Raw genomic sequence first — 16,457 nt, 5'->3', positions numbered from 1 at the left:
GGAAGGAGAAATGGTTCTGAGTACATGGTGGCCTCCCTGCTGGTGGCAGCTGCAGCGGCTGTGTGGGCTAAGGAGTACACGTGCAGAGGACAGCCCTCTGATGCACGGTCGCCTTGGGCCACTTCAAGTGCTCTTTGCTCCTCTTAATGACAATGGGAGCTGCAGGTGAGATGTACGTTCTTTTTAGAATTTGATGCAAAAGAGGGTTGACAGACTATTTGGGGGAGAAATTTAACCAAGATTCTGCACTTCAGACATATATAGAAAATATTTATTAGCTCAAAATAACCTTGCAGTACAGAAGCATTTTTTAAACCTGGCCACATACACACACAAGACTAAAAACAGTCACTAACCTTCTTTCCAAGACCAAGGCCAGAAAAAGTTCTATTCAGATAAATGTCTGAAAGAACTGTCTTTGAACACATATGAAATAAGATCTTGTCCATTGTATGTTCAAAAAGTGATTATAAAAATCTTAAATCATAGATAAAATGACAGTAATGGATTTTTTAGGAGGTATAATTACTTAACTCTTACTAATTAAAAAAAGTGTCTTTCTCTCGTTCAAGCATGACCAAGTTTCTTGCACATAACTATTGCTTTTCGTGGCACATAAGCTCTAGACAGTGTTGAAACGAGAGTGGCTGAACATAGCGGTCAGTACCGTAGGTGTTCAGGGTTTTGGAACGCCCACAAAGTGGCTCTTTGAGATTCCATGGGCAGGTTGAAAGAACGTCAGCTGGGCCCATTGACAGAACATGACAGCTGTTGACTGTATGTTTTGGTTTAATTCTTTTTAAAATAGTCAGAAGTACATGTTGACTATAGAAACTCGGATGGAAAATGAAACAAGATCACTTGCCTTTTCTGTGGTGCGATTTGTTTATTGCAAAGCTTGAGGCTGTCAGGTCAAACATCAACATAGAGATAAAAGCAGAGAGACAGGTGTCAGCGTGGAGCAGGTTTAATTTATTTCGGCTGTCAAGGGAAAGATGGTTGTGACTCAGATTTCATAGATCGCTATGCATCCTTCGGTTAGCTCCTGCCCCCTTCTTTCATAGGATGGAAAAGAGACTGGCAGGACCCTCAGAGTCCACTCCCACGCAGGGGCTCCTCCCTTGGCATTCGTCTGCCTGTGTTCATATCCAAAAAGTACCAGGCCCTCAGGGATCACCCAAAAGGTGACACAATGTCAACCCACATGTCATTTATCCAGACCTTGATTCATTTTGAATAGAGAGAGAGAGAAAGTGGTAGAAACATGAGTTGGACTGGAATTTACTATTGACTCTCTTTGCTAAAGGGCTAGAAATGGATGGAAATACTTGTCCCCTGTTCTTGGCACTCAGACTCTGAGAAGTGGTATGAAATAGTTCCAGACTGACTTTTCTGCATTTGAAATTTGTTTGGAGCACAGGGGCAAGAAACGATGGAAATTGGGTGTTTACCAACAGCAACCAAAATTGTTCTTGGCCCTTAACATTCTCTGGAATTTCATTAATCATGAAAAGAGTATTTTAGTTTCCATCCAAAGAATTTGTGAAGTCTTTTAATACTAACTTAAATGATGCTCAAGCTACTATTGTTTTAACTGAGCTTATTGATTATAAAAAGGACGTGGATCAGAGATATAAAAACAGCACTCTTGGAGTGTTTCTGGAGGAGCCTGGTTTGGAACAAACGTCCTTTGGCCCCTGCCGAGAAGTACAGTTCCTCATGTCCTCCTGCAGTCTCCCACTGACGAGGCCGCTCAGTTGAACCACCAGGTTTCACATGAGACATTGATGACAGAGCAGAGGAAAGAGACAGAGCAGAGGCCGGAGTAACACCAAGAAAGCAGAGCAGCTGAGGAAGTTGTGGGTAGGAGTCTGCAATCAGTGGCTGGGTGGGTATCGAGATTCTGAGCTCTGGATTAGCATAGGAGGTGGTAGGCCCAACTAAGTGATAACTTGTTGAAATTTAGCACCTCCTTTAAGAGCAGTGAAAGCTACTATCAATTCTTGACCAAAGATGGCAAAGTAACGTTCAAGGAAGGCCAAGTCAAATAGTCGAGTATAGAACGAAAGAGAGAGATTCCGGCAAAGGCCAAGAGGCAGGAGTTGGTTGGCCGCACATGAAGGATTGAGCTGTAGGGCCAGGCTGCCCACGTCACATATGGGGTCCTTGGACCACAAAAAGAAACCCACTCCAGATAGACAAAGCTTCACATGGCACCTCCTCTCGTCAGGCAGATTAGGAAGAGGTGCCCCTCCTTCTGGGCTGATGTAGACCCCTGCTGGTGAACTGGCTTACTGGTGGGGCACGGCCTGCTGCCCACCTTGGATGGGCACTGATGGGGGAGAGAATTTGGTCTCATTAAAATATCAGCTTGGGTTTGTCACACCTTGACGGTCACTCACACTTTTCTATTTTCTCCTTTTCTTCATCAACCTACTAATCTTTTCCACATTTACCTCCTTTCCTTCAGTGTTTCCTCCAGATCTCACCATTTTAAGATTTTTCCACATTGCCCCACGCTGCTTCCTGGCCATTGAACCATCAAACACCTTGAATTTCTCAAACTTTTACAACCTGGAAATTTATACCCTCCAGTCACTTAACACCTGCATCTGTTTGCCATGGTCCAGACTCTTATATTAGAAATTGTTTGAGATTAGGGATTGTGGCATCTCTGATTAAAGCACTCAAAGTATCTTTGCAGACTATGTGTTACTAAGTGTTCTTGGCTGATTCTTTGTATGTTAATATGTGTTTGTATTCTACCAGGGACTGTATCTATTTTGTGTTTGCGTTTTCTAGCTAGATTATTTCTAGATTTTCTTCATCAAAACTTAACATTTGAAGTTTAGTGATTACTGATCAAAGAAACCACAACTCTTACAAGATTAATTACATTGTTTGAGGAGAAATTCTTGTGAACTTTGTCTGCATTTACAGCTTTCCAAACAGTCTGTTTCCTTTTTGAACTTCATTCTTCTTATTTTGCGTATTTTATGTAAATAGTGCGTAATTGCTAGTCACCTGGCCTGGAGATGGGTCTTGTGAAGGAGGACTACAGAAGGTTCACCGGGAAGTCATGGGCTCAGAGCCAGGAGAGCTGTCCCATAGATCGCTTCTGGGAGGCGTCGGGTTCTTCCACGCGACCCACTCCTAGGAATGTGTAATGGGGGTGAACGTCGTGGGCAGGGCTGGTCTGTGCATGGGGCTGAGTGGATGAATTCAGCCTCTTGTAGCTTCCCTGTGTCCACAGAAAATAATGTGCGTGGCGGTCGATTCGTGTGGCAGAACCATGGACCAGAATCCCAGAGCACCCGTGCCAGGGCTTGCAAGTTCAAATAGCCTCTAATGGAATGGATCAGCCGCAATTTTCAGGCCAATTTAGTTAAGCTTTGACAACTGGGTATCCAGATGAAACATACTTTTTCTATCATCATAAGCTGATTACTCATTCACGGGCTATTATGTCGTTGGATCCTCACAGTTGCCTCTGCCCAAACCTGTTGCTTTAGGAGTCACTGCTTTAAAAAAAAAAAATGCCACCAGTCAGTTTGTTTTGTAAGCCACGCTTACTCAGCTTTCCAGATACCCCAAATCCTATTGTCATCTTTTATACATACCATATTTGCGTAGATGACAAGATGCTGAATTGAATAACAAGACGTTGATATCAGAGAGCAGGAGCGTTGAGAGAGGCGGTGCTATGTTGATCGGTGGTACTCTTCCACGAGAACGTTGCTGAGTGTGCATTGGTACGTGATACAGGTAAAGCAGATTCTAACTGAACACCACGATAAAGAATGTAGGTTGGTAGTGAGAGAAAGCAGCCGATTCTAGGAATGGTTTTGTTTTAAGTGGATCTTTACCCTCAGCTTGGATTTCAAACTATTTTCTTGAACTTTCCTCTCCCTAGGAACTTAGAGCACAGATAGATATTCGAATTCACACCATGCCCTGATTGTCTCCCCACTGGAAAGCCAAGGCTGTGCTTGCTCAGGAGACCTGCCTGATGATCCCAGCTGCAAACAGCTGCTTATGCCCTATGTCATGGGGGGGATTTTTTCCCCGTGAAGCATCTGGGAACTGTTAACAGCTTGTGGTTGTCTCTCAGAGCCTTATTAGGAATGGAACACAGATGATTGTGTGAAATTTTCCCCAAAGGCAAGTAGGAAATAATTCACAATTTTTAAAAATTAGTTCTTCATAGAAGATTAATAGCATTGTTTTCCAATGGTAATTAGAATTGCCGTTGAGAAACAATTCAGCTATTGTTTCTGTTACAATTCAGCTAACTTCTTCCAACTTCAGCTGAAGTTGCCCTGTGTACTTGCCCTGGAGGGTTGCAGCCCTGGGGTAAATTATTCACTTATGTATCCCACTGACCGTTTGTTTGAACTGTTTTCATCCTCTGTGATGGGAGGGAAAACGTGGCTTTATGGTTCAGGACACTTTTGTCCTCCTAAGAATCAGCTCAGCATTGAGACCGAAGTAGAAAAAAGTCAGCAAAGTAGCGGCTGCTGAGGACAGACAATCATTCTGGTTTCTTTAAGAGGGGGGCTGGCATTCCCCAGCCAGGATCGCTTAGCAGCACTTCAGCAAAAGTGAATGTTAGGGCTGCCAGTCAGTTCCCCAAAGCATCCACTCCCGTCAACACACCGCCATGTGGAATAAGCGGCTACACTTTTCTGTGGTTTCTACTTCTGAATTCATTCAATGCAGAGCCTCATAAAAATGCTGTCTTCGTTCTTCAGGGTGCTGTGCACACCCTACGTGCTGCACTTGAAATAGAACTGCTAAATTTTGGCAGATTATTCTGTTTTAAGCATACAGACCTTTAAATTGGGTGCTATTTTTTTTCCGATCACTAAAAGCAATACCTCAATTAGTTGGAAAATACCAAAATGCCTAAAGAAACAATTGCTTTTAACTCTTTTCCCTGAAGATCATCAGTTTAAAATTTCGGCACGTTGCTGCCTAGCAGGCTGATTTTCCAGGGAGCTCCACACTTGACTGAGATCTTCTAACAGGCACAACTGTGAATTCTGGTTTAAAAATGTTATTTAACTTGCTATCTCTAGTCAGCAGCTTTTCATTTCATTGGGATTCTTGACACTCATCACTCTAATGTCTATAGCCGTGACTTTCAAAGAGTGGGCCCTGCACCAGCATCGTAGGCATCGGTGACAGCTGCCAATCCTAGGACCCACCCCGTCAAACTCGGAGGGCAGGGCTCAGCAACTGGGGGCAGACAGCCCCTCCCGCCCCCGGGACCCCGCGGCAGATGGAGTTTGACAGCCCCAGGTGCGCACTCTTGCTACTTGGTCTACTGTTGAGAAACAAGGATTTTCTTGTTCCTGTTATAAATGTTTCCCAGCTCTGAGTATTGCTATAGAATAAAGTAATGAATCCAAGGTGCAAGCACCTAGTGAAAGGGTGTGACAAGGACCGATGTTTTTGTTGCAAGTGGGAGCAGTTTTCCTCCTCAAATGGAGCTGCGCCAGCTCCGCTGTGTCTCTTACACCGTTTCCTGTCCCTTTTCCTTAAGAGCAGGGAAATGTTACAGCTACTCACCAGGTGTTTTATTCGTCTTTATATATCATGACACATAATTCAACCTACAGTTATTTTTCACTTTGACCGGCTCAGTCCTGTATATTTATTTCCTTTTATAAACGGGAAAGTCATTGCTCCTTCCAGAGATGTACTTATATTTTCTTCTCACATTTACATAAAAGTTAGATTTCTAGTTTACCCATTTTTTCTTTACTGTAATAAATATCTAAAAAACATTTTTAAAAAGTAGTTAAACAATTCTCCCAGAATACAGTCAATTAATTTGATGATAACTCTTGTTTTCTTGCTATGATGGACTTCTTGACTTAACCTCAGCATCTGTTACATTCAAATTATTTCAGGTAGAGCAAGTATAATCTTTTTATAGTCCTGGGTTGTAGTGCAGAATAATTTCAGGTATTTTGTTTATTTTTATAATGTGCCAAGAGCTTTAAAATGTTGATATTTTTATTCTGGGGGGAGAGAATTGTATTGTTCTTTTTGCAGTGGGTTCAAGGTAGTTTCGTCCTGAGTGAATTTTGCTTTCCCCTCCCCAGCAGAGTTGGACAAAAGCCCATACTTAGACTCCATGCACAAAGTTTTAAAGCTTTCACCTCCTTTTATACTTTTATTCACCACCTCAGTTGGACACATTTAAAACATAAAAGGAGCGTTTACTGTTTGACTGAGTCTCTTTGCAGCAATGCTTGGGAGAGAAGGAGCGGACTTTGAGCTGTCGTCATGAGAAAAGGTGCAGCTAAACAGTAAAATAGGAAGAAAGAAAGAATCTGTAAGGTTGTTAAAAATCCAGAGGAAAGTTGCTGTTCCGGTTCCCTCAGCATTCCAGACACCCTGCATCCCAGGATAAACTTTGGGGCTTTAGTTTCGAGAGGCAGAAAGCCCTGCTACCTGGCGTTGTGCCTGCATGTTGGCTGTCCCCAAGAGAGGCGGCCAGCCAGCTGCTCCTGAGTTCGAGGCAGTCCCATTCCCAACCACAGCACACAGAGATGGGGCTCCGTCTCCTGGCGCGGGATTGTGGGAGGCGGAGGGCCAGGTGCGCCTGGGCAGGGGGCGCTGTGAAGGTAAAACGCTCGCTGAGCTCACGGGGGCGCGCTCCGGAGGTGACCTTTCTCCAGTAGTGTACTACTGCTGAGTGTCGCGGAGCCTTACCGCATTTCCATGATGCCGTTAGAGGACAGAGGAAGAAAGGCACGCGGGGAAGTGTAAGGAGTGTGCTGGAGGTAAAAAAAACTTTGCTAGTGGAAGAGTGAGGATGAGAACTTCACATTCCCGGGGCCACGGTTCTGTCCACGTGGGGATGAGTTGGAGCAACACGCGTTTGCTGATTAGTTTCTGTCATTAACCCCAACTGAGTCGAAAACACTTCTTAGACGCAATGCTACTTATAAACATCAAAGTCACGCACTGCTGTATCTCAAATGCACTTAATATACATACGTGTGAGGCTTAAGTCATCTTTATTTGTAGGCAATTTTGATCGTTATTTTTTTCTACAAAAGATTTTAGGTTTGGGCTCAGGAGCTCATTAGAATGAAGTGATATCTGGCTTGGATGGGATGTGACCTCGTTCTGTTCTTACCCTCAAGGTGTCCAACCCAATCTTAGGGATCGAGGAACTAATAAAAATCTGTGAAGAGGCAGAATTATTTAGGAGACTCTGAAAGAAAAATAATCTTTTTTTGGATCTCGTCCTATTTTTTCTTGGTTTTGTTGTTTGTTTTAAAGTGTTCCCCTGTGATGATTAATGTACCTGTACCTCATTTTTCTACCTTCCGTTTTGCTGGCTTTAGCTGAATTCCTAATTTCTACTATAATTTTTTTTTCTCCTAGATAAAACCGTTAACCACTATATCCTCTTCACGGCTGGAGGGCCAGTTTTATTGCTGCTGTTTGTCATCCTAATTGCCACCGTCATTGTCATTGTTTATAACAGGTGAGCACTGCTTCTTCTCCTGAATCGTGTTCACCCTGCGCGGTCCTGACGTCCGGGCTTCTCCGTTATTAATAACCCCGTCGTTGCTCAAGCTGTCTCAGTGCTCCCGTGCTTCTGAGTGCTGCTCTTACACAAAGGAGAGGGAGGAATTGTAGAATTGGAGGAGAAGGGTAGAAGAGCTCACTTAATAATTAGTAGGAGCTGGCTGTCTGCCCCATATTAACAAAGCTTCTGTATCTGGGCAGCCAACTGCCCGATGCTTCTGCTCTGTCTCCTCCCCCATCGATCTTCCTCCTCCTGCTGGCATAAAGGCCACTGGGTGAGGTGGTATGAGTGTGTGGGTGTGTGCCAGAGAGGCAGAGAGAGAGAGATTCTGAGAAGGGTGAGGACAGGGTTAAACAGCAATAATGCCCTCATTTATCGTTCATCAGAGCCTTCCGTGGCAGTGCGAAGGAGGTGTGGTGAAGCACACGTTCTAGTAAGTGAACAATGTAATTGGAATGGCCGTCTAGTCGCTGAAACAAGCAATGTGGGCACTTCATTGAAAATCTTCAAGGAAGAAAGGGGTCGGAAGGGGTGATCTTAGAGGGAGCAGGTGGCTGTTGCCCTCCTAGTTTCCTGCCTGCTACTGTCTGTGGCACACTTGGCAGCTTCTAGGACACTCTCGGTGGACTGTTTCTCCCCTTTCTAGCTCTCCACGTTCATGCACTCGCTTGTCTCAGGGTCTGCTGCAGTCTTCGCTGTGGCCACGCCCCTGTGCTGTGTTCCAGCTGAAGTGTTACCTTCCTCAGAGAGGAAGGGACCTCACATTTGATGCCTGCATTTTGCATGTCTAGCACATCACAGACACTTTCTTTATGTTTATTGAGTAGATGAATGTGTCCATCCCTGCTGTTCTGTCCCCCAGAATATCACAAGTACATGCCAGCATCTGTACACGTGTGCATACACACAAACTTGTACACATGCATGCACACACACATACGTGCACACACATGCACGGCCTATTGATTGGATTTGCAGGGGTTTCTCCGCCTCACCTCTGTCTCCCCAGCCTCCACCTCTTTGGAGGCTCTGGGCATCACTCCCTTGCTTTTAATCATACTCCCCAGTCCACCTTCCTGCTCAAAGCGGTCTCCTCTCTTTCCAATGCACCTGGTTTTTCCTGGTTCCTTTCCCAAAAGTCAAGACTGGCCACATCATCTTTCGGTTCAAAGCCTCTGGCTACCTCTCCACCGCCACCAGAGCAGCCGTAGACATGTCAGTGCCGTCTTACCCCACCAGCCTCATTCTCACTCCTGTTTTCTCCTTCTCTTGCTGCTGCCATGTGGATGGAGTTTGTGAAAACCACAACTTTTATTCTATGAATACACTTGACTCTCCTCCCATTGTTCTGCCACCAAAATGCTGTTCCCCCACCTTTGGCCTTAATCCTGTGGGTTGGGTGTGGGACACATGTCCCCTGTGGAGGTCTGTCCTACCTCTCCTCCCCTGCAAAGAGACCTGGGGCCCCACCCCGAGCCCCACATGCTTCTCATCTGCCACACCTTGCAGCCTGCTTTCCAGTTCGATCACTCCTGTGCTTGTTTTCCTTTTTGTTCACGTTGGTGGGGGTTATGCTCTGTGCCTTCTTTAGTTTGATAGGATTTAGCCCTAATCTTTCCAAATAAGGGACGGTCAAAAAGCATTTGTCTAATTAAACTGAAATGCAAAACTGTCATTCCTCCTTTCTCTCAGCCGGCTGCCCTCCAGTCTTTCTTACGTCAGGAATTAGCCAGTTGAGACAAGGATCCCTGGGTGTTTGCGATGCTCAGGATTTCTCCACCGCTCAGCCCTGGTTGATAAAAAATGGCACAGAGGAGCGATGTGCTTGCAGGGACACATGGGGCTCAGACAGTGAGTGGCAGCGGGTCTCCAGAGGGTCACCGAGGTTGGACACAAAGGGTTTAGTTTCATGAAAATGCATCCCTTTTACACAAATAGCTAAATGGAGCTGTGGAATGTATTGTTCCACTTGGTTAAATGTGATAAAAGGAAGATTAGTGGACTGGAATGCGTAATCACGGCCAAACATGAGGAAAAAGTACTTGTTCTTTCTACCTTGCCACCACGTCAGTGAGTGTTGTTCCTTAGAAGGGACATGTTTGGAAAGATGTCACCAGGGCTAAACAGTGCCCTTCTGCTCTCTGTCCTCGTGACTGTTTACCACACTCTGGTTGCTTCCGATGCACAGAGTTGGGTAGACGCCGGCCTAGACCCCAGCGGGCCTGAGGACAGAGTTCTCCCTCGCACCCATGCCAGGAGTCCAGCCACAGAGGCCCTCGGGGCCCTCGCCCCATGCCCTGGTTGTGCAGGCCTCAGGTGGAGCAGGAGAGTGACGCTACTGAGCGGTCGTGGCTGGCGCAAGTGCCCAGCTCCAGTAAGCACAGCGGTCTGCCCACTGGCACCTGCGTTTGTAGGAGGAAACCTAATCTTCAGTGAGCAAAGTATGGGACACTTATTTTTGTATTTGTCACCCACGTGGATCACAACAGATGGGGTGTCTGGTCTGCCTGGGATTCTCCTGGTTTGGGCACTAACATCAGCTCACCCCTGGGAAACTCTTTAGAAGCCACCAAGCAGAATGGCTGGGCAACCTAGAACGAACCGCAGTGTGCTTGCTGTGCTTGGCAGACGAGGGGGCTGAGCTTCAGACATGCAAATAACTAGTAAGTTGCAGAGGACAAGTTCAACACAGATCATTGAACTCTAAGCTTCATATTCTCTTTTCATGTTACGTTGCATACTCCAGGCTTATGTAAAACATATACATTTGGACCTATTTGGGAAACTTAACTGTATATTATGATATAAAAGCCTTGTGAACCATGATTGAACAAAAGATCAAAGGTCGTAGATCTGTGTCTCAGTTTCCTCACTTGTAAAAAGCAGATAATAACAAATATGTCATCAGTTTCTTATTGAGCAGTAATTTCTATAAAATACCCCAAAACATGGCTTGTACATAGTAAACTTACACATAAAATAAGTCAATAAATTGAGCAATTGCTTCAAGAATATCAAGTAAATAAGTAAAAACATGTGGCACAAGGTAAGTTTGTGGTTGTGTGGAGATGGGGGAGGATTTCTGAGCAACCAGAAGAGACCATGCGGTCAGCATCCACCATCTGGACAACCTTCCTTGGAGAGAGATCACCTTGCCTGCTTTTCAAAATTTCCACGAAGGAATTATAGGCCCATCTTTAAAAAACCAAGTCTACATTTTTGCATCTGACCATTCTCCTTGGTATTCAATAACATCTTTTCTTTAGGGACATGAAAAGAGAGAGTCCCCATAAAACTATTCCTTAAACTTCAATGTAGTCATCTGATCTATTGGAGTCAATTACAGTAGCTTCTTTTCTTCTTCTCCTGTATTTTCTTTTCAAAGATTTCCCCCGCAGTTAGGTTTTTGTGAATTTAATTGGAATCTGGAGGATTTAATGAATAGGATGGCTGCAGATTGCGTCTTCAACTTCAACAGCCTGGCCCCAGAAGCAGGAGAACCTAGTAGTCAAGCAGGAGGGCTGTGGATTCCAGTCCAATAGGACCACTAACCAACCATGTGATTTGGAGCAAGTTACTCTTCTCTCTGTCTCGGTCCCCCAGTCTATTAAATAGAGAGTTCTTAAATGAAATCTAAATAAAATTGCCCACACAGGTGGTTTAATAAAACACCCAGAATATTTTATAAAGCTTAATTCTACTATCATGGTCATCCAAGAAGTTACCCCTTTAGCATTTACAAGGAAGTTTTCATTGTGGGAAATCTCTAAGTCTGAAATCTCTGGAGACGGCGATAAGCCATTTATGGAATAACCCACTGTGAGCCATTGTTTGGTAAACTTTCTGAGATGCATGACTAATGTATTCTGGTCGGATATCCATTTAGTTGCTTCTGCCACTGGTGAGCACATTGAGATGGTAGGAAAATGAAAAATTTAGGTCAATGGAATTTGGGGTAAGTACGTATAAAGTAACTGTGGGTAGCTACTTCAGTGCATTTAGTAAGGGCGTGTAAGCTGGGGTATAGATGAGGGTATAGAGGATTTGAAATAAGACCAGTTCTGGAGTGGAATTGTTGATACCTCTACTGAACATGTACTTCCAGGAGACAGAAAAGATTCCAGTGTAAGGAGCCTGAGGACACAAAGAGTAAGGTAAGTTTTCTCCGAGTCATCATTCCTGCCCACCTTGTGCATCATGAATGTTTTGCAAACTCAGTCCATTTGGCAATTCGCAACCTTCTTATTTATTCTTCTTTCAACCATCTGGCTGTGCAATTGCCTGTGGTTCAAGTATCAGCTATTTGATGAAACAGTTATTTTATTTTCTGAACTATTCTCCTATTATCAATACCCTTTGAAACTGTTTTACATTAATATCAATAAAAGAGCAATTACACCAGCATAATAATAATCAACACTGCACATTACCAAAATCTGCATTCATTTCCTAGGGCTGCCGCAACAAAATTCCCAAAGTGGGTGACTTAAAACAACGGACATCTATTCTCTCACAGGTGTGGAGGGTTGGAGCCTAAAATCGAGGTCTCAGCAGGACCCCTTCCTTCCTGGGATGAGAATCTGCTCCACGCCTCCCTCCGAGCAACCCCGGGCTTCTGGCAATTCCTGGCTGTCCTTGGCTCGGGGCCCCATCCCTCCAGTCTCTGCCTCTGTCTTCACCTGGCCTTCTTCCCTGTGTGTGTGTGTTTGTGCAACGACACTATTTCCACACAAGGTCCCATTATGAAGGTCTGGGAAGCCCATAAATTGGGGAGGGACACTATCTGGCCCAGTACAGGGCATAGTATTTTTATGCCATAAGGTTGTTGTGAGGATTAAATGACATTCAACTACATAAAAGACCCAAACGATGCAAGAATCAAGGACACAATGCATGATGTGCATTATCATTCTTACCTTTTGATAACTTATTAATTAATAGACTCTCGGATTATAAAGCTGAAGCGCTTTCAGAGGGTCTGCAGGAGTCTGAGGAAGTGTGGCCTTTTCTCCTCATTCTGCCTTGGCCTTGCTGCCTTTTGTTCACTCAAAAGAGTGGACGATTCCGTCTGCCTTTGCAGATGCAAGGACTGCTCAGTGTCTCCACGACAGGTCAGATATTCTCCGTAACACGTGTTGTTCTGTTTAGGAAATTTTACAATAGATCACTTCTCCAAGCGTCATCTACAATTACATCCTTTTCTCTTCAACTCAATTATCCACCATTACATCCTACCCTGCCAAAATGTCAAGTGCCAAAATGTTTCTGACAATTCAGTATGTACACTTCAGACTTCTTCGTAATCTACCAATTTAACTTTCTTCTACTAAATAATTACTCTTTGCAAAACAAATTTTTTTTCTGAATAATTAATGGCTTACTTTTCGGCACCACTGGCAAAGACCCAAGAAGACTTGCCTTGCGTCACCTGCCGCTGCTGCACACCTGAACAGCGCTCTGTCTTACACGCTTTTTGGATTCATTCTTTGTCTTCAGCTGTTGTCCACTCAAGCAGACCCAAAGCCAAACTTGTCTCTGTGAATTTCAGAGGAGGAAAGGAGCTGTGCAACTTCCTGCGTTGGGCATTCAACTTCTTCAGGCTTTTGTAGAATAATGTTATTTTGAATGATGATTAAAACGTGACATTTTAAGTTGATATTAAGATGAAGTTAGACTTGCTTGGTTCTTTTTTTTTTTTTTTTTTGACAGGCTATATAGTTAACAATGACACCTGAACTTTCCTTTGCTTTCTCCTTGCAAACACCAAAACCACTCTAACAACAGTATAACATTATTTTGAAAGTGAATATCAGTGTATTTTGTTAATTTCTTTAAATGTGTTCAGTTGCTTATTTTTAAGCCAAGACACCATGGACTTTAAAAGTATTGTCTCTGGGCTCTGGCCAGGTAGCTCAGTAGGGTAGGGCATTCACCCAATACACCAAGGTTGCAGGGTTGATTCCCAGTCCGGACACATACAAGAATCAACCAATGAATGCAGAAATAAGTGGAACACCAACATTGATGTTTTTCTGTCTCTCAAATAAATCAATAAATAAAAAATAAAAGTATTGCCTCTGATGCCATTCGTTCAACAGCAATTAATGGGGGCTTACTATGGGAAAATACTATGATACTAAACTTTTCATATAAAGAAATCAGAATAACTGTTCTCATCAAAAATAGCCTGACATTGGGAAAGGGAGTTCTGCACTGAACAGGCGTCTCATGAACCCAGTGTGGCAAGTGATGACGCGGGCTGGCCTTCCGTCACATCTCACTGGGAGCCCTGCATGCCAAGAACGTGATTCCTCAGAAGTTCAACATAATGAAGAGAATGTTTTATGAGATTAATTTTAATAGAAATTTGACCTTTATTGTAGTTGAACTGGGGAGACACTTGTTGTGTCTTTGTGCTGAGATGCAGTGAATTACTGACACCCTCTCTGCCTGTCTTTCTAGGCGTCCAACAACTACCGAAGTCCCCCCCTCACCAATCAGCCGTCCGATGGTGCAGGAGAGGACGTGTATGTCAACTTCCCAACCTTCTCCCGTAGACCGAAGGCTAGAGTCTAAGCTTGTTCCTTGACCTGATCAAATTCATGATGACTGTTACGTACATGGATCTTTATACAGTTTCTTCTCGCTACTCAGTGTCTACCCCGGACACCAGTTGACTGAATATTTTATTTTATTTTATTTTTTCAATTCAAATATCACACTATTTAATTCCCCAATAAAACACTGGAAAACGGATGATCAGTGCTACATTTACATATAAAATCTCCACCTAATAAGTAATAGAAGCCTATGTACTTATTTCTTAAAGTTAAAAGACATACACACAATTTGGGGTTTATTAACAAAACAGAATATTACAGAATATTGAAGGCAATTCTTCTGTCCATGGTCTCATCACCTCGTACTTGAAGGGTCAGGCTCTTGTCGGTCTGGAGATGTCCAGAGTCGCCTCTGCTTTCCCCCGTCCCAGGGCTGTGCAAGGGCACAGAGGGCCCCATCGGTCCTGTCCCGGGGCCTCAGCCCCTGCTGCCCCGACTCCTGCCGGCCATGGAGGGGGAGCTGCCGGATCTGCCTGCTCGCTCTCCCTGGTGTTGGTGACCTACATCACCTAAAGAGAACAACGGTGGCAGAAGTGTTTCAGTAAACCTGCTTCTAATCAGCTCAGGCACAAGTGGCCATGCACTGACTCCTATAACGGAGCCATCCAGGGGAGGTCAGGCTGCAGACAAGGGCTATTGACCAGGGCTCACAGGCTGTGTCTGAATTGAATATGGGCGTAGACCAGTTTCTGGATTCCCTTCCCTGCAGTTGGACTCCCTTCAGTGGTGCCAGCCTAACTTCCATTTGGGCTTTGCCCTTCTGCTTCCCAGAGTGCTGCCAGCAATGCTGGCAATTCGTCACCCTTGTTTCTGGCTGGTGGAGAGGTTACTTATGTTGTAGAGCAGACACATTTGGTGATTTGCCTATCATTAAACAAGTCTCATGGCCAGAAAGGATGAAATGGCTTCAGTCAATGCACTGTTGGCCTCTGGAGCTAGGAGTGGGGCCCAAACACAGCTAGGGGGCAATTCAGAGACTTGTTAGAAGGGGGAAGGGGAGCCCAGAAGCTGGCTGGTCGGCAGCAAACGTGGCCTGCAGTGACGTTCCGAGACGTCTCCTGTTGGTCAGCTACAAAGAGAACTTGCCGGGGCATCTCAGTCAGCTCTCTCGCCTACTTTAGAATCTGCTGTATCAACATAGTTCACAAGAGTCTCCGACAGTAGAATAAATGGATGCTGAAGAGGAAGATGCATGTGAAAGAGAAATCCCTTCCCTTTTTGTTCTCAAATAAATTTATCTCTGAATGTGTATAGAATTCTTGCCACTATCCCTGGCCTAACCTTATGGGCAAGTATAGTAGATGCTCCAATAATAATTTAATGTTATTAATATTGAATTTTCCTACCTTTTAGGGTTATTTTAATATATAAAGTTTGTCAACAGGGGCAGGCACGTAGGCAATACTAGCTCTTTAAAGATAATTGTGTGAACTCTGAATACAAGAGAAAGAATGGGAGGTGGGTGTGGTGGTATAGTGTGGTCGGTCACACAGAGGAGGAGAACACTGGGAGCGGGGCGGATACGGAAGAAGGGAAAGGGATTGAAGGGTGGGAAGATCAGAGGGAAACTTGTCCTGCTTCACGGTTTGGCCAAAGACAATGCTAGTGCCATCACTGCAGAGCCATTAGAGACCATGCCTGCTGTCGTCCGAATTCTAGGTGGAGGCGAACGTTGAAAAGTATTTCAGAAGTTAAATCATGGTACCAAATACAGTGCTCGTTCCTGTCTTAAGTATCGGTGACTCACCCCTGAAAGACGCATCATGAAAACTGAGTTACAGTATGGAAACAGTAGACTTCATGGTAGTCTGTAAGGGAACCAAAACCGAACTCTCCTGATGTCTGGACCGATTCCGAGCTGCACTTTACAGTTTTAAGCCAGTTAGTGGATATTTTATGGTTTTAGTTTCCAATACCATGCGTCCTGAATAGTGCAATTATTCTGTGCATTACAGGGACGGGGAGTGTCCCTGTCTGTTTCAGAAGGGAAGTAAAACGTCCGCTTCCTAGCTGTGCTTGTGTACATGCAAGAAGAGTTAGCACTCACTTTCATTGTGTTAGCTTACAGATCTTTATTCTGGATTCATGACGTGTTTCCACAAAGAGGTTAGTTGAGGCAGCAAAGTTGGAAGATGGTGTACAAGAAAATGATGTTTGGTTTTGTTAACTGTATCAGATCTAGGAGAGCTTCTGTGGCTGAATCTATCACTCTACAGGGGCAAGCAAACTTAGCATTATTTAAAAAAAAGAAATGCTTTCTACTTCCCTAAAAGTTAAAGGCAATC

At 44.3% G+C, this 16,457-nt stretch overlaps 1 protein-coding gene across 3 annotated transcripts in view; it reads left to right on the top strand.

The window, feature by feature from the left end:
* Positions 1 to 15,691, top strand: part of CD226 (CD226 molecule) — a 54,907-nt gene extending 39,216 nt beyond the window's left edge. For 2 of the 3 annotated variants that reach the window (XM_045188031.2, XM_053913407.1), the window contains exons 5-6: positions 11,658 to 11,706; positions 12,069 to 13,603. In XM_045188031.2, coding sequence (XP_045043966.1) covers positions 11,658 to 11,706; positions 12,069 to 12,372 — 353 coding nt within the window. In that variant the 3' untranslated portion in view covers positions 12,373 to 13,603. Of the gene's footprint in view, positions 1 to 7,404; positions 7,508 to 11,657; positions 11,707 to 12,068; positions 13,604 to 14,014 lie in introns of those variants that run through there. The other variant, XM_045188032.3, reaches the window with a different exon arrangement.
* Positions 15,692 to 16,457: the final 766 nt, after the last annotated feature.

Source organism: Desmodus rotundus, chromosome 10 (assembly GCF_022682495.2).
Source record: "Desmodus rotundus isolate HL8 chromosome 10, HLdesRot8A.1, whole genome shotgun sequence".
NCBI classification, from domain to species: Eukaryota; Metazoa; Chordata; class Mammalia; order Chiroptera; family Phyllostomidae; genus Desmodus; species Desmodus rotundus.
This window is presented reverse-complemented; position numbering and strand designations above follow the sequence as displayed.